At 37.5% G+C, this 19,686-nt stretch overlaps 1 protein-coding gene across 3 annotated transcripts in view; it reads right to left on the reverse strand.

Annotated features, from left to right (window-relative positions):
• Positions 1-19,686, reverse strand: part of AP3B1 (adaptor related protein complex 3 subunit beta 1) — a 278,558-nt gene that overhangs the window by 58,002 nt on the left and 200,870 nt on the right. For all 3 annotated transcript variants that reach the window (XM_003408109.4, XM_064273483.1, XM_064273482.1), the window contains one exon: positions 13,772-13,878. In XM_003408109.4, the coding sequence (XP_003408157.2) occupies positions 13,772-13,878 (107 nt within the window). The remainder of the gene's footprint in view (positions 1-13,771; positions 13,879-19,686) is intronic.

Genomic DNA, 19,686 nt, shown 5'->3' on the forward strand with positions numbered 1-19,686 from the left:
CAGAGGTGTAAAGCAGATCTTTAGTATTAACACTTAGGAGAGAGATTCATATATTCAATAATGTGGAGAAGTGGCAAATTTAAAGAAATAATTCTTATTGATAGGCTTATGAAAGCTGTATGTAATTACATTCCTGAATGATTTGAATAAGTGTGTCTGATACATTCTAAGTGGCTTTTGCTTTTCTTTGATATTAGGGGCATATAGTGTACTTGACTATTTTTTACTCTCTGCTCTCCTCTCTTTGGTAATAAAACTAATTTCTTAATGTTGGCTGGGGATTGCCTACAGCTAAATTCATTTTCTCTTCCTTTGAAGAGAAACAATATTTTTGTAAGTATCACAATAACACCTTACATGTTTCCGGGTTTCTCACGTTAAGAGTTTAATACTATTAAAATGGTACTTATCAATTTTTCATACCATGCCCTGCCCTGTGTTCTGAAAACTTTCTGGCGGGTTTTTATAAGAGGACCAATGGTAAAAGAAGTTAACTGGCTGATATATGATTAAACAATATTTAACGTGTGGTTGTCTAATCCATTACAATCTAAGATATCTTGAAGTTTTTAAAAAAATATTCTTCCCTGCAACTATCGCAATTCAACAGAAGCAAAAAATTAAAAAAATATATAAAATATTGAAATATAGCAGTTGATAGTTAACACAAAGTTCAGTCAACTTTGCATATGGAAAAAGAAACTGCCCAAGAGATAAAATCTTTTTTAAACAAACGATATTAAAAAATCCCTTATTTCCTCTTGTAGTACATTTAGCTATAATAACTCAAAGCTAAAAATCATAATCTTAGGAAAGAAGTGGGTAGATGTTTAGTGAACTCTCTCAGTTCACAGCAAGCAAAAGGAGCTACTTATCAAAAAGAAAAAAAGAAAGGCTCCAAAAGAAAGGCCCAAGGCTTTCTTTACAATCACCTTTTTAATCCTTCTTTTTTTTTTTTTTTGCATATTTACAGTATTTATTCTGCTTTAGTGGGTAACCTGGTTTTTTATTTGCCATAAAGTTACTATTCCATTAGTAACTATAATTAGTGTTTAATATAGGGGATTTTTTGTTGTGGAGAATTTATTATAATATCAAAGTATCGTGAGTACTACCCAACAGTTAGGGCTTAAACAGCATAAATTTGCTTAACCCAAATAAAAAATATTTTGCATTAAAAAATTCGCGACTAAAAATCATAATATTTTCCTTTAAAAAAGTAGCTCCTTTTAATCATCTCAGGAAGGGAGAGATGGTAATGGCCTGTTATAACCATGAGGCCTCTGAAGCAGCGCAGAAATAAAGATGAAGCAGCAGTATGGCATATCTTAAAGTTTAATTTAAAAATTAAAGCAACTCATTCCTAAGAAAGAATTGAGTAAAAGAATAAGATGGGACGTGGCTAGGCAATAAAAAAAAAAATGGAAGCACAAAATACTGTCAAACTTTAATTAAAAAATGTTTTCAATTTAAGCAGACCCAGGCCAGTGATTTTTCATTATTTTTATCACAGTTCCGTGACTACTGACATTTTCATCAGGAAAAATAAAGGATTTTTCCCAAATTTAAAATGACAAAATTATTTTTAATTTTGACTTATAATTTCTTCCTAAACCCAAAGGAATTTGATCTTACCTGGATTTGTCTCTTAATCTAGGGAGTCGATATACTTTAAATTTTTATGTAAAATAAAAAAAAAAAATTTTTTTTTAAAGAAAGTTGTGCCATATCAGAAAACAAACTTTATCACAGAGATATTATCATTTGTTTTGTGGATGAGACCTCACATTTATTAAATGTCTGATACATGACTTACTATATGCCTATATGTACCAAAGACCTCTCTCAAAGCAATCTGCCCTAAGAGACAAACTTGAAGAAAGCGGGTACTCTGGCAGTATAAGACAGATTGGAAAAATAAAACCAAAATGCCCTAGTATTAATTTAAAAAAGAGGGAAGATGAAATCTACTTAAGGGAAACTGAAATCCTAAGTATAAAGCAACTTCAATCCCAACAGTCATCATTATAATGCATAATTATTCTACTACTACCTGAAGTCTAGCATCTGAACTCGTCTACACCCATGAGGGAGAAGAATCAAAATCACCACAAAGCTGGTTCCTATGAGGTGGAGGTCATATACATCTCCATTCTCCCAATTCTGCAGCATTTTGATACCAGCTGCATGCTACCTTCCCCCCTCATGGTACTCTCTACTTCTCTGCTGTGTTCGATAATTCACTGCAGTGGCCACACAGAACTCAGAGACCATACTCACAGTTATGTGGTTTATTAGGTAAGTAACAGGCTACAGGAAACCCTGGTGGCGTAATGGTTAAGAGCTACGGCTGGCTGCTAACCAAAAGGTCGGCAGTTTCAATCTACCAGGTGCTCCTTGGAAACCCTATGGTGCAGTTCTACTGTCCTACAGGGTCACTATGAGTCAGAATTGACTCGACGGCAACAGGTTCGGTTCAGTTTAACAGGCTACAGCTTGCGATCAGGATCAACTTGGAAGTAATAGGTTACAACTCAGGAAACAGGGTCAACTTCATCAAACAGGACAGCTTTCAACCAAGAGAGCTCTCAGCTGCTTCTTGGCAGGCCCTTCTTTTGGCCGTGCCAGCCAATGATGGCCTTTGTTGCTGGGCCCTCTTGTCCTTTGCCCTGCTTGGGCAAGTGTTAGCAGCTCTTTAACTCCACCGACAAGTGCTTGGAGGCACCTGCTCTGCCAGCAAGCCTCCTGTCTGAAGGCGCTCAGCTCTTTCCTACTCCATGGCTGGCAAGCCCACCACAGCCAGTCCTGTGGTTCTCACTGCTTGCACTGCTGCTGCTGTTTCTCTGCTGTGCTTCCCTCCCTTTCTCGCCACCTTGTGCTGTCCTCCTCCGTGTTATAGCTCTATGCTCTGGGTCTAAGAGGCTCTTAGCACCGGGACCCTGGATCCAAAGTATGGGCTCTGCTCCAGCCTCTTCTTGATGGTAGTGACGTTCCCCTCAATCTCTGTGGGATTGGTACTTATAAGGAAGTTCCTTATCAATATCAAGGCATGGCCACCCCAGCTGGGCCACAAAGGACCAAAACCTTGCAAGGTCACTTAATTCTACTGGGTGGTTTTATGTGTCCTATTTGCATAGTAATTGACCGATCCCTTGCAAGGCTGTGGCCCAGCCAATCATTTTTGGCAGAATTATAAACCCAAGGCCAGAAAAGTCATATATAAGAGAAATTCATTGCACTGCAATTCCATATAATACTGTTTTAGTAAATTTCAGACTGTGTCAATCAGATTCTGTTTCATGAATTATGATTTGTCTTTTCTTCGTATTGTTTTAAAACCCATAGCATAACCTTCATATCAAAAGTGGGTGTGACAGAAACTCTTCTTTATTTTCCAATTAATTTCCTATAACACAAACAGGGTCAGGACCTCATCCTTAATCACACAGAGTGTAACTTCATTAGCTGCAAATCTTTGTCAATACTAAAATCTATAAGCCTACTTGCTAGGCAATTTCTTACATTCCTTACATAAGAAACTTGAGAGCACTAACAATAAACGCTAATTTGAGAAGCTGAATTTAGTTTGTGTATTTAAAAAAAAAGCCTTTCCTTTGCTTGCCCAAATTCAAATGGACTATACATGGGATTTCTTCTTTGTATCCTTTGGTGGGAGGAGTTAGTTACATTGCTTCTTGATCATACTGCTAAACTTAATGCCACCTTTTTGCTGGTCACAGGAAATCTCATGCTGGTTACTCATAATAACAGGGCAGGTTCTCGTTTAATTTTGCTGTTGCCACTGTTTTTACCCTGGTATGGCAAGGCTTTATTTATCAAGTGATGAAGTAATGCTCTATAGCACCAACTCAGGGACAGCAGGCAGTGAACAGCATGGACCATAATAATGATTCTTCTACTTCTTGCTAGAGAGAAGTGGCTCAGATATCTAAACTTTAAACTGTGTTAAATGTCAAAAGTAACGCTTCTTAGATTTTAAGCTTTAATGGTACAGAAGAAGATAAGTAGAACTGTAGAGTTTACGGGATATAAAATAACAGTGTTTATATACATACTCAGTGAAATAAAGGCAATTTTGTATCTACAAAAATTTCCAAATAAGCAAAACTATATGTTACAAAATAAGAGCAGTTAGTATACTGTAATCCCATACCCTTGAGGTAATTTTTCCTTATTTTCCCATTCAACTATAATCCCCTGAGAGCAAGGGCCTTGTCCATCTTGTTCATCACTACGTCTCTGGCACCTGCCCATACTCTGGCCTGAAGAAATACTTGATGAATGAATTAAATAGTTAATTGGCGTATATAAAATTGAACTTGTTTTCTTTTTTTTTTGCAATTCTGGTTTCCCTTTCATGGACTATTCCTAGAATTAACTTACTGTTCTTCAATATGTTACTGCTGTCTTCTATAATGATCACTTTTCTTAATGCACCCTCCTAAATTAAATTCCACCTAGGGCTGTGATTGTGGGGATCAAACCTGTTCTCTTTCTGGCAGCTGAGCCAGAGCATCCCTATTAATATGATACAAATGGGTAAGAGGCATGCATGATGTTGCCCTCCCACATTCTGCAGCCCCCAGAAAGGCCAGGCGTGGCCTGTGGTGGCTAGAGATTCTGGGCTAAGTGCTCCAACCTTCAGCAGCATTCTCTGTTTACCCCAGAACACACTACAAACGTTGCCACTTTCCCATATCCACCATGACATGAAAATACTGGAAAGCAATGAGTTAAGAAATCTCTCGTGCAGTTTTCCTAAGACGGCATGTCACCAACATACTACTCCTGTATATCTGGCTGACTCAACCTATTGTTGTTGTTGTTGTTCTGTGCTGCTGAGTCAATTCCAACTTCTAGCGATACTACAGGACAGAGTAGAACTGTCCCATAGGGTTTCCCAAGCTGTAACACTTAAGGGAGCAGATCACCAGGTCTTTTCTCCAGCAGAGTGGTCGGTAGGTTCAAACCACCAATCTCTGGATTGTCAGCCAAGCACTTAACCATTGAGCCACCAGGGCTTGGGCTGCTTTGATTCAACCTACACGCCCTATATTGTAGCTACAATGAACTGTTTTCCTAATACTTAAGTTATTTCATGCACCAACTCTTTAAATATGTTATTTCCTCTGCCACGGATGTCATTCCTCTTCTACTCTAGTCACCTACATAAACTCTTACTTAATTCTTCAAGATTCAGTTCCAAGGTCACATGTAAAATTTTTTTATGTAAATTTTTTCTAAGAGATCACTGTCACCTAGGCAGTACAGCACCTACTACATTGTAATGATTTGTCTGCTTTCCCCACTAGACTATGAGTTCCCTGATACATGCTCTCATGATTTACCTCCTCGCTGACTCCCTTTCCTTTGTCTCCTCTTAAAGGATGATGTTCCCTAGAATTTGACCTTCTTATGCCACAAGGTTTCCCTGAGTAGGATCTTCTTTCTCTGCCTTAAACTATTACGAGGTTTCCTGCTGATGTTTATCAGCTAACATAGAGTCTGTGCTAAGTCAGTTTTCAGAAGTAACTTTGCTGTATTTACTTTCATATTTTTGTGCCCCAAACATACATCTAAAGCACTAAAGATTGGAGTTTCACTCCAAAATTCTTAATACCAGTACTGTCTTTCACATTTATTCTTATATGTAAATTGTCCTGTCCCCTTCCCCACTCTTTTTCATTCCCCCTAAAAGTCTAGCATTCTAAAGACTGCTGTTTCTGTGTTCTCTGGGCTTGATGTTTAACAATTTAGAAATTCTTGGCCTACCAATATCACGGTAAAAAAGCAAACTAAGTTAACCAGTTTGTTCACTAACATACTGTAACAGGTACTAAAACGCGTCCTCATTTATGGAGCCATCCACTGATGACTGCCAATTAGTCTCATGAAAGACTGAAACAAAGGCTGCATTTATTATTATCATACAATCTGTTATGGATTAAACTGCGTCCCCCCAAAATAGGTGCTGTCAATCCTCACTCCTATGCCTGTGGTTACAATCCCATTTGGGAATGGGGTATCTTTGTTACGCTAATGAGACAGGATTAATGCAGGTTGTCTTGAGTTAATCCCTAACAAGATATAAAACGAGTGGATTAAGGAAAAGAGATGGGGAGAGAGATGCCAAGCCACATGAAGATACCAAGGAATAGAAGCTCAAAGAGACAAGGACCTTCCTCCAGAGCTGACCAAACTAAACACCTGTTACCGTCGAGTTGATTCCTACTCACAGCAACCCTATAGGACAGAGTAGAACTGCCCCATAGAGTTTCCAAGGAGCAGCTGGTGGATTCGAACTGCTGACCTTTTGGTTAGCAGCTGAGCTCTTAACCACTGCACCACCAGGGCTCCCCAGAGCTGACACAGAGAAGGAAAAGCTTCCCCTGGAGCCAGCACACTGAATTTGGACTTCTAGCCTCTTAAGCTGTCAGAAAATAAATTTCTGTTTGTTAAAGCCACCTACTGTTGTATTTCTGTTGCAGCAGCAATAGAAAATTAAGACACAATCTGAAAAAAATCAGGCCTCTTCTTACAATAATAATAACAGTTATTAGGTAGTACGCTTAAAACGTCTCTGTGTACTAAACATTTAGTTCAAAAGATTAGAACAAATAGTGAATTTTTCATTAGAAAAATATTTGGTGTGAAAATGGAGCTGTCCTTAGGTTTCGCTGTAAGTATTTTGGTAATTTCAAAAAACGAAATCTATTCACATTTTGCCAAATATACAAGAAAATTTTAAATAACCCACTGGAATAAATAAAAATCACCTATGGACTAGAAAGTTATCGTATAAGCAAAAAATGTTTCATTATTTATTTTCACAAACCTGTTATCCAAATCATCCCAATGAAACTATTGTCACATCTTTAAAATTTCACCATAAGCTCACAGACTCACAGAACATTAGAATTAGAAAGAAACAAAGAGATCTACCTGGCCATCACGTAAGAGTTTACTGAGAAACCCAACAACTTGTTCAACTAATTAATAGTAGTGGTCAAGACAGGCAAAAACATCCTAAGTCGGATGTGTCAATAAAAAGGAATCCTAGTTATTCATGTATGTTTTCCCTTTTTATTAAAAAAATCATTACTTTTTTGATAATATATCACACCTTGATTAGAGAAAATGTGGAAAATACTAAACACACAAAGAACATAAATCATAACCTAATCATTCATAAAAGCTGTAAACATCATAAAGCATTTTCTTCTACTCTTTCCATGTCCTTCCCATTATATTATTTTTTTCAGTATGGATTACACCTTAACATAAGGAAAACAAAAATCCTCACAACTGGACCAATAAGCATCATCATGATAAGTGGATAAAATACTGAATTTGTGAAGGATTTCATTTTACTTGGATACACAATCAATGCTCATGGAAGCAGCAGTCATGAAATCAAACAATGTACTGCTGCAAAAGACTTCCTTAAAGTGTTAAAAAACAAAAAATGTCACTTTGAGGACTAACGTGCATTTGACCCAAGCCGCAGTATTTTCAATTGCCTCGTATGCATGCAAAAGCTGGAAAATGAATAAGGATGGCTGAAGAATTGATGCCTTTAAATTACGGTGCTGGCAAAGAATGCTGAATATACCACAGATTGCCAGAAGGCAGACAAATCAAGACGGATTTGGAAGAAGTACAGCCAGAACGCTCCCTACAAGCGAAGATGGTGAAACTTTGTACTTTGGACATGTTACTGAGAGGGACCAATCCCTGGAGAAGGACATTATGCTTGGTAAAGTAGAGGATTAGTGAAAAAGAGGAAGACTCTCAAGGAGATGGACTGACACAGCGGCTACAACAATGGGCTCAAACACAGCAACGATTCTGAGGACAGCACAGGACTGGGCAGTGTTTCTGTTGTACACAGGTGCTATGAGTCAGAACCAACTTGACAGCACCCAACAACAACTTTTCATTTTCTTCTATTTAAAAACACAGTATGTATGTACAATTAAAAAAAATATAGACAATATCCACACCTGAAGCCATTGAGTTGATTCTAACTCATAATAACCCTACAGGGTGGAGCAGAACTGCCCCAAAGTGTTTCCAAGGAGTAGCTGGTGGATTCAAACTGCCTACCTCTTAGCGCTTTGAATCTCTTTTTTTCACTTTACATTATACCATACTTTCTCATTTCATTATTTAGTAAGAACATTTTAATGACTATACAAAATTCCTTAGTTTGACTTTACATACTTTATGTAACCCTCATTCTTCTAACACTAGACATCTCGGTTATAAATAACTATGTGAATAAATCTTTGTATTTTTAATAATTTCCTTAGGGGAAAAATATCTAGACGTGGAAGGATTACTGGGTCAAAGAGTGTATATTTTAATTGTTTTTAATTCAGATGGTCAAATTGTAAGCCAGAATAATGTACCAAATTACATTTTTACCAATGGAGCAGCACATGTTTTTCATTGCATCCCTCACCAACAGTAAGCACTAGTTCTTGTCATCTTTGCCAATGTTACAGGCAAACAGATTCTTTAACTTTGAATTTATTCATTACTGCTATAGAACATTTTCCACATATCATCTATATCTTCTTTACTGTAAATAATGTGTACTTTTGTCCACTTTTTAAAAAATGTTTTACTAAAGTATAATATACATACAGAAAAGTACATATATCTTAAGTACACAGCTCAATGATTTTTTCCTAAAATGCATATACTCATGTAACAAGCACCCAGATCAAAAAACAGAACATTATCAGCCCTCCAGAAGTTCCTCTTGGGTGTCCTTCCAATGACTAATTCTCTTAAGGGTAATCATCTGATTTTGCTTGTTTCTGTACTTGTGCCCATTTTTACAGTAATAATTTTGTAATTTTAAAAAGTTAATTAGTATTTACTATAAAATGCTTGAACATTACAGAAAAGTACAAAAAAGAAAGCAGCAAGTCATCTAAAAACTACAACAGTTAACATAACTACAGTGGGGGCAGTGGTGGTTCAGTGGTAGAATTCTCACCCTCCAGGCAGGAGACTGAGATTTGATTCCTGGCCGGTGTGCCTCGTGTGCAGCCACCACCCATTTGTCACGGAGGCTAGCCTGTTGCTACGATGCTGAGCAGATTTTAGTGGAGCTTTTAGACTAAGACGGATGAGGAAGAAAGGCCTGGTGACCTACTTCTGAATACCAGCCAATGAAAACCCTATGGATCACAGCAGTCCAATCCACAACCAATCATACAGACGGTGCAGGACCAGGCAGAGTTTCATTTGTTCTGCATGAGGTCACTATGAGCTGGGGCCACCTCAATGGTAGCTAACAACAAAATACTACTTTTAGCCATGGGGAGTGTGACACTCTGTAAGCCTGGACGGTAAACAGATACACAGAAATATAAAATTATTCTATAAGAACAAGATTGTAATTTTATTTTAGTTAAAGGAAAATAAATATTAAAAAAAAAACTCTTAAACTTCAGGTAAATGTTCTTTGAGGATACAAAAACCACTAAGAGGTTAGAATTTCATTAAACATCAAAAGCAAAAACAAAAGCTGTTTTAACTTCACATATTATTGACTACTTTCTTACTATGAAGAAAAGAAATGATTAACATGCATATCTCCCATCTTTTCCTCTCCCCTGTTCCTAATTTTGATTGTTGGTTTATCATTTACACTCAATTCTGTAACCATAATTTCACAGGTATTGATTCCGCTACTTTGGACCATCCTTTAATTGACTTCAGCAATGAGCAGTGTCCCCATCCTTCCCCATTTTAACAAAAGACTCATAGTTATTTTCATGCTTGAGACTATCCGTAGCCTTAACAGTAGAAAGATAATACAATTTTCTTGGGACACAGTTTCTTTTGTTTACAAAGATATAATAATGTAATAAAAAAATAGTAATGGTAAATGCTTATTTAGTGCTTCATATGTACTGTTACAAGCATATAAATGGATGCTAACTCATTTAATACTAACAACAATCCTATGAGGTAGGTAGCATTATTATCTCTGTTTTACAGATGAAAAACTGAGGCACTGAGAGGTAAAATGACTTGCCCAAGATCACTTATCTTGTAAGGTGGCAGAGCCATGATTTAAACACAGGTGGTTTGGCTCACGAGCCTGTGCTTTTAACCACATCGTACTGCTTTGAGAGTTTGAGGTTACCACGTGACCGGAGGGAGGGACAGTTAAGGATGCTACTAGCATTTAGGGGAGGGAGATCAGGAGTGCTAGATGTCCTGCAATGAACAGGGCAGAACCATACAATAAAGATTTGCACTATGTCCCTCACAAATTTCAAATGTCTTGTTGGCCATTTATGAGGTGAAAACTTATTTAAAATTACCTCAGCCTAAAACCTAACTCTGTTTTATATATAAACGCAAAGCAATTTTTGCGAAGTTGTAATATACTCAGTTTTCCAGGAATGCAACTACTTTGGGTTCAGAAAAAGTGTTCAATGTTTTGGAAAATTATGCCACTGATAGGCAACACCATAACTCATAGCATTTGAGTTGACATAGTATTTGAGTTGAGTTGATCTATATCAGTCTGTATTTATAGCTGCCACATTCATAGTAGTTCTATGTATGAGTGCAAACATTTAACTACTTCATTATGCCCTCTAGTGTAGTCTTGGTCAGGCAATTACATATCAAAGTAAATACTGCTTTATTATAAATTACTTTTATTTCTCCCTTCTATTCAATTAGAGTGCCGCATTGGTTTTTAAGTTTTGGATTTACTCTAAACCTGACCAAACCCATTGCCTTTGAGTCGATTCTGACTCATGGCGACCCTACAGGACAGAGTAGAACTGCCCTGTAGGGTTTCCCAGAAGTGGCTAGTGGATTCGAACTGCCGAACTTTTGGTTGGCAGCCAACCTTCTAACCACTGTGCCATCAGGGCTCTATTTATTATCTATGAATTTCATTTTGGAATCCAAACAGGCTCCTATATTTGTTGAGATTCTATAATGTCATACTGTTGTTGTTAGCTGCTGTCAAGTTGGCCCCCAACTCACAGTGACTCCACGCTCAACAGAACAAAATGCTGCCTTGTCTTGTGCCATCCCCATGATCGGTCGTGGGTTGGACAGTTGTCATCCATAGGGTTTCCACTGTCTGGTTTTCAGATGCAGATGGTCAGGCCCTTCTTCCTGGTCCATCTTAGTCTGGAAGCTCCACAGTAACCTGTTCAGCATCCTAGCAATGTGCAAGCCTCTGCTGACAGACAGGTGGTGGCTGTGCCTGCGGTGCACTGGCTGGGAATCAAGCTCAGGTCTCTCTGGCACAGAGGACAAGAATTCTACCACTGAACCACCACTGCCCCCATAATGTTATATTGTTATTGTTTTTAGGTGCCGTTGAGTTGGTTCTGCCTCATAGCAGCCCTACAGGACAGAGGAGAACTGCCCCATAGAGCTTCCAAGGAGTGCCTGGTGGATTTGAACCGCCGACCTTTCAGTTAGCAGCCATAGCACTTAACCACCACACCACCAGAGTTTCCAGATAGGGGCTTCTAATTCTTGAGAGTTTTAATTTTATTTTTCCTTTTAGGTCTTTAGTCTACTTCTCTCCAAATTTTTAGGCATAAAGAGAAAACTTACAATTTGGTTGGTTTCGCCTTCTTTTCTTAGTACATTTTGTTGAGGGCTGGAGGTGGGATTAGAAGTCATGTAATTCTGCACCAGACCTTCCAATTTATTTTCTATAAATTCCACTTTAAGTTCTACTTCCTTCCTTGTTTGGTTGTTTCTGGTGAATTTTTGGCTGCCATTCTTTTTAGTACTTTTTTTTTTTAAATCATTTTGTTAGCCTTTGGGGGATGAATGTGGTGATCCTGCTTCACTCAGGTAGTCAGTCCTTTTGTGCCCACTCTTTGGGCTGACTGTTTTTCTTTTCTTTTGAAGAAACTGTCTCAATAAATGCTTTTCTTAGTAAAAGGGTGAGTTTCTTAATTTCTTTGTGAGGAATGAAGATTTACCACCAGCTTTTCTAATCTCAACTGCATTCTTCTTATAGCTAATAAACTATAAATGTCGACTCAGGGTCCATTTTCACATATCACTTCTGAAAATATTAGTTAATATGTATTCAGTGAATGACAATGTGCTAGTCACTGCTCTAAGAGCTTTACATGTATTACCTCATTAATTTCACAACAATCCTGTGAGGTAGATATTATCCCCATAAGAAACTGAAGTGCAGAAAAGTTACTTATCAATTTATTTCTCATAGCTAGCAAGTGATAGGGCAGAAATTTGCACCCTGGGCATCTGATATCAGACCCCAAGTTGTTATTTATCTACAACCTTAGTGCCTCCCAAATTCTTAGGAGCTCCCTACTCCCTTCTAGAAACTACTTTCCTGTAGATTTTTTGATCGCTACTTCTTCTTTAGAGCCCACCACAAATGCTCAACGAATATTTATCACTGGAATGGATGAAAGACTTAACTGCTTAGTTGCACTGCTCCCTCCGCCCCTTTTAATGAGCCTTTCCTTTCAGAAACAAGAAGGGTAAACTAAAACCCTCAAACCTTTCTTACTCATCTCTGAATGGGTAAGAAGGAATCTAATTCTACACTGAAAAAGAACATAAAAAACTTGGTTTTCACCTGTACTTTGTAGTCACAATGACCACACCCAAGAGGAATGTATGTGGCTCTTCTTAGTATTTCATTGCATGCCCCTGATAACATATTAGCTTTGAAGGGGGAATTTTTTGTAATAACATACAAAAAGTAGGTGTTTCTCTTTCTCACTGCTGGCAGAAGCAGTTCTATGCCCCTATCAGCATCTCAGATCACCAATTATGTACCCTCCAGGGCCTCACCAGCCCTGGGAATCATTTGACACCCCAGACCTATTCAAGCTACCTGACTCCCATCAAAACTTCCTGTTCTATCTCTTAGTTTGTCAGATTTCTGACAACAAATTAATAGGAGGTCAAGCATATCAATAGATTATACATCCTAAGACAGCATGCTTGATTTACAGTGAAAGGTTAGTGGATATAATATGCTAACACAGAAAAAGTTATTGCAGTTTCAGACACTATGACAAGCTGACAGTTTGGATATTATTTTGTGACAGGCAGACATTCTGCCTCTCTTCAAGCCACACACCATAAATAACATTAAATAATTTTTTAAGGGACACTGATCCACGGGAGAAAGACCTGGAGATCTGCTCCTGTAAAGATTATAGCCTAGAAAACTCTATGGGGCAGTTCTACTCGGTCACATGGGGTCGCTATGAGTTGAAAATCAATTCAAGGACACCTAGGACAACAAGGCATGTAAATAAATGTATGAAGATAACGCAAAGAGAAAGGCAATCTTGGACTTTCAAATGAAAACAGTCATATTTGAACAGCCTATAGTGAAAAAACAGTATGGTAGAAAGAGAATGATCATGGGAATAGAAGTCTGTTAATGCAGACAGCAATGCTTTATGACAGAATATGTATATAAACTAACTCAATGTGGCAAAGAACCCTTGCATGTTATAGATATGACAGTAGCAGAGAAAAACATACACATAATAATTAAATAAGTTGAGAAGACAAAGGTTTGAAGAGAGAGCAAAATTTCAGACTATTTACAAAATTAAAAGGTCATGCATGAATAACGCTTGTTGTTACAAGAACTATTCAAGACTGAGAGTCCATTTCAACTATTTGCAATTTAATAAAAAAGGCGAAAAGGCATTATTTGAAAACTGAGCTAATGTATTCCAAAACTTACATTGATGACTGCTGAAGAAGCTGACAAGTTTAAGCCTTCAAGATCAGCTATCAAGCTTGGACGAAGGGCAGGCATGGGAAGTGCAACTGGAGTGGAGACTAGGTTAACTGTAAGAAAAGGCCCATATTAGCAAATGTGCATGAAAATTTAATTCAAATTATTAAAAGCAACATTTTTATTTTGCTAGTAAATCTAATTAAATTACATTGATTAATAAATGTATGACAATTCTATTTAACATCTTGATTTAGTTAAGTTATTATCAAGTCATGGCAGTTATTAGTCTCAGCTTTCAAAACATAACGGCAAATCCTATAGCAAAATAAGGATTTAAATATCTTGTGTAGTTGTAGCTGTTGTGTGCCATAGAATCGATAGCAACTCATAGTGACCCTATACTACAGAATAGAACTGTCCCATAGGGTTTCCTAGGCTGTAATCTGTACAGGAGCAGATCATCAGGTCTTTTCTCCTGCGGAGTGGCTGGTGGGTTTGAATATAGCCAACCTTTGGTTAGCAGCTGAGTGCTTAATCACTGTGCCACCAGGGCTCTTTTCTTGTGTAACAGTTTTTGAAAATTTTTATCACGTAACATTATCACTAACATTTATCACCCAGTAATTTCACTAAAAGAAAAAGGTAAAGAATCATCTTTCCAGAGTAATATAAAGTATAACAATAGCTTTCAAGAGAGTTATCCAGTTGAGTTAGAAGTCTTAAAAGGGTATTTAAATTCTTCCTTTATTTTATTCTCCACTCTAAATAATTAAGGGTTCAGGCTACCTAATTCCTTTCTAATTATACTTTGTCAGCAGAAATTATGTGCGAGCTGTATGTATTTGACTGATTCTAAAACTGTTACGTACTTGAGACCAGATGCCTGTAAATTTTGAAGATCTTTAAAAAATACAAATCTGATCATGTCACACCCCTGCTTAACACCATTCGAATTGTTGGAGGAGACAATACTATGAACAAAAGTAGAGAGGTGGGCAACTGGAAGGTTAGGGGGTTTGGATTTCTCCTACACACCAAGGGGAACTGTTGAAAATCTAACCAAGCAGAGGAATGATGTAATGGCAACGGTACTGCCGAATGATTAACTAGATGATAGTGTGAAGAGAATAAACGAAGGAAAGAGCATTTGGACTGTCAGTGAGGAAAAATTTACAGTGGTTTACAGTTTAGGCACAAGGTGAAAAGAACTGAAGTAAGGTAATAGCAGGGAGAAGGTATAAAAAGGGGATTTATATTAAAGACATTGGACACTGAGGCACAAGGAGATTAAAAGGCTTGCCAAGGTCATAAGACAAGTAAATAGCAGAACTGCCACAGAACTACAAACTGATTCTAACTTGGATCACAATGTGTTGCCCTGCCATACAACATGCAACTTTTCTTGTCGTTCTCAATGCGTGTTTGTTCATTTGCTCATTTGTCTCCATCCATCCACCATATTAGATGCCCGGGTAAGGAATAAAAAATTTAAATAACGAATAACCTTTGTTCTCAACTATGCTTGGTTAAATACCATCAAAATAGATAACAGAGGAAAATTCACATCACAGGCAAGTCCCACTCTTTAAAAAGAAAAGAAAAAAAAAAAAAAGAAAAGGTAGGCTTTAGTACCATTTCAGAAGACAAAGGCTCTGGTATTAAAGAGATGATTACACATTTGCTTATAGGTCTCGCAAGATAAAAGTTTATCCTAAATTGTATTCTGAGGCCAGTTGACTGAAGTATCTAATTAATGTACAAAAAACAAAACGACTCTTATAGTACTGAAAAAAAAAAAAAGGTATACAAATAAAAATGAGATACCATTTCCACCTATCAAACTGGCACAAGCAATTTTAAGTATTACAAAATCCAGCATCCGTGAGGATGCCGGGATCTGGCACTCTCACACTAATACTGTGTAAGTGGGAATAAACTTTGTGGAAGGCAATTTTAGACAACAGAATTCTTCAAAGCAGTTGTCCCAACAATTCTACTCCTGGGAATTTATCTTAAGGAAATAGAGAGCTGGCAATAGTATACTTACGATGATGCATGTTGCTTCACTGATTGTGACAGCAAAAAAATGGAAACAACTTAAATTTTCAAGAATTGTAAACAAGTTAAATAAAATTTATTTCAACAATATATAGGGTAACCATGTAGTCATTAAAAATGAAGTTGTTAAAGAATATTTGTGGCATGGAAAAGAATGTGCATGATAAACAGAGAAAGAAGCAAGTGATAAAACTGTATCTCAATATGATATTTATTAAGGGGGATTTGCATATGAAAAGACCTAAACTAATACATCAGAATGTTAGCCCAGTGTGCCTGGATTACAAGTTCATTTTATTTTCTTTGTGCTTTTACACTTTCTACAACATACTTTTGTTTTCTTTACTGAAGCATATTTATTAAAGTAATTATACGATTATTCTTCTGGCCGAAGCTTTACTTTAAAATTTAAGAATAAGTAAAATCTTTAATATATAATGGTGTAATAAGTAGTTAGTTAACTTGTTAAATGAAATATTTGCTCCTGCATTATCATCATCATCTCCATCATAAACCAAAAACCGAACCCACTGCCATCGAGTTGATGCCGACTCAGAGCAACCCCACAGGGCAGAGCAGAATTTCCCCATAGGGTTTCCAAGGATTCGAACTGCCAGCCTTTGGGTTAGCAGCCAAGCTCTTTAACCACTGCACCACTAGGGCGCCATCTCCATGATGCTAACCCTTATATAACGATTACCATATGCCAGGCACAGTTTTAAGTACTTTTACATGCATCAACTCATTTAATCCTCTTAATAATCCTAAAAGGTGGGTACTGCTATTGTTCCAAGTTTCTATAAGCAACTTAAGCACAGAGAAGGTAAGTAACTTTCACAAGGTTACACAGCTACTAAACAGAACTGGTATTTAAATTCAGGTAGTGTAGCTCCATTATATTCCTAGCCATTTCACTCTACTGCCCCTGTCACAATTCACTCAACAATGTGGTATCACAGACCATAAGGCTTATTGGAAGTATGATTATTGTTGGGAGATAGACATGTTTAAAAAGACTTCACAGTCATACTAATAGTGCACCATTTCCTATAAAAGAACAACAAGACTATGATTGTTGCTTTATGATCATTCCACTGAGATCACATGGTTTGGGGTACTAAAAGATATATTAATTTCAAGAAATATAAAACATAACTTGAAGACAGAAAGCACATTACTACCCCCAAGTGTAATCTATTGCTGTTATGTTGTTGGTTCTGATTCATTGTGACCTTATATACAACGGAATAAAACAGTGCCTGGTCCCGCGCCATCCTGCTATGTTTGAGCCCACTGTTAGAGTCACAGTATAATTCTATCTCCTTGAGGGTCTTCCTCTCTTTCACTGACCCACTATTTCACCATGCATGATGTCTTCTCCAGCAACTGGTTCCTGCTGATAACATCCAAAGTACGAGAGATTAAGTCTTGTCATCCCTGCTTCTAAGGAGCATTCTGGCTGTACTTCTTCCAAGACAGATTTGTTCGTTCTTCTGGCAGTCCGTGGTATATTCGCCAACACCATAATTCAAAGGCATCAATTCTTCCTCGGTCTTCCTTATTCATCGTTCAGCTTACCCATGCTTACTGCACAACTGAAAATACCATGGCTTGGGTCAGGTGCACCTTAGTTCTTAAATGACATCTTTGCTTCTTTAACACTTTAAAGAGGTCTTTTGCAGCAGATTTGCCCAATGCAATCTGTCATTGATTTCTCGACTGCAGCTTCCATGGGCGTTGATTGTGGATCCAAGTAAAATGAAACCCTTGACAACTTCGATATTTTCTGCATTTATTATGATGTTGTTTATTGGTCCAGTTGTGAGGATTTTTGTTTTCTTGATGTTGATGTGTAATTCTACCAAAGGCTGCAGTGTTTGACCTTCATCAGTAAGTGCTTCACGTCCTCTTCACTTACAGCAAGCAAGGTTGTCTTATCTGCATAATGCAGATTGTTAATGAGTCTTCCTCTAATTCTGATGTCCTGTTCTTCTTCACATAGTCCAGCTTCTTGGATTATTTGTTCAACATAAAGACTGAATAAATATGGTGAAAAGATAGAACCCTGACGCACACCTTTCCTGATTTTAAACCATACAGAATCCCCTTGTTCTGTTCGAACAACTGCCTGCTGGTCTATGTACAGGTTCTGCATGAGCGCTATTAAGTGCTCTGGAATTCACATTCTTCACAGTGTTATCCATAATTTGTTCTGATCCACACAGTCAAATGCCTTTACATAGTCAATAAAACACAGGCAAACATCCTTCTGGTATTCTCTGCTTTTAGCCAAGATCCAACTAATATCAGCAATGATATCCCTTGTTCCATGTCATCTGATAAATCTGGCTTGAATTTCTGGCAGTTCCCTGTTTATGTACTGATGTAACTGCTTTTGAAATATCTTCAGCAAAATTTTACTTGCATGTGATATTAATGATATTGTTTGATAATTTCTGCTTTCTGTTGGATCAGCTTTCTTTGGAATGGGCACAAATATGGATCTCTTCTAATCAGCTGGCCAGGTAGCTGTCTTTCAAATTTCTTGGCATAGACAAGTGAAGACTTCCAGCGTTGTATCAATTTGTTGAAACATCTCAACTGGTATTCCATCAATTTCTGAAGGCTTGTTTTTTGCCAATGTTTTCAGTACGGGTTGGACTTCTTCCTTCAAGCCCATCAGTTCTTGATCACATGCTGCCTCCTAAAATGGTTTAATGTTGACCAGAGCACAGTGACTCTCTAAAGTCCTTGGATTTGCTTTTGATGCTTCCTGCATTGTTCAATATTTTGCCCACAGGATCCTTCAACATTGCAACTTGAGCCTTGAATTTCTTCTTCAGTTCTTTCATCTTGAGAAATGCAGAGTATGTTCTTCCCTTTGGGTTTTCTAACTGCAGCTCTTTGCATATTTCATTATATACTTTGCCTTCTAGAGCTGCCCTTTGAAATCTTCTGTTCAACTCTTTGACTTCATTTCTTCCATTTGCTTTAGCTACTCTGTGTTCAAGAACAAGTCTCAGAGTCTCTTCTGACATCCATTTTTTATCTTTTCTTTCATTCCTGTCTTTTTAATGGCCTGTTGCTTTCTTCAAGTATGATGTCCTTGAAGTCATCCCACAACTTGACTGATCTTCAGGCATTAGTGTTCAATTTGTCAAATCTATTCTTAACAGTTTCTAAGTCCAGGTGAAACATACTCAAGGTTGTACTTTGGTCTTGTGGATTTCTTCTAATTTTCTTTGGCTTCAACTTGAACTTGCATATGAGCAACTGATGGTCTGTTCCATAGTTGGCCCCTGGCCTCGTTCCAACTGAGGATAATTGAGCTTCTTCACAGTCTCTTTCCACAGATGTAGTCAATTTGATTCCTGTATATTCCATCTGGTCAGGTCCACATATATAGTTGCCATTTATGTTGGTGAAAAAAGGTATTTGCAATAAAGAAGTTGTTGGTCTTGCAAAATTTTATCATGTGATCGCCAGCACTGTTTCTATTACCAACGCCATATTTTCGAACTACCGATTCTTATCCTGTGTTTCCAACTTTAGCATTCTAATCAGCAGTAATTATCAATGCATGTCTGCACCTTTGATGAATTTCAGACTCCAGAAGTTGGTAAAAATCTTCAATTTCTTCATCTTTAGCAATAGTGGTTGGTGTGTGATTTTGAGTAATAGTCGTATTAACTTGTCTTCCTTGTAGGCATATGGATATTATTCTATCACTGACAGCTTTGTATTTCAGGATAGATCTTGAAACATTCTTTTTGACAATGAATGCAACCCCATTCATCTTCAATTTGTCATTCCCGGCATAGTAGACCATATGATTGTCTAATTCAAAATGGCCAATGCCA

The sequence above is a fragment of the Loxodonta africana genome, chromosome 2 (assembly GCF_030014295.1).
Source record: "Loxodonta africana isolate mLoxAfr1 chromosome 2, mLoxAfr1.hap2, whole genome shotgun sequence".
NCBI lineage: Eukaryota > Metazoa > Chordata > Mammalia > Proboscidea > Elephantidae > Loxodonta > Loxodonta africana.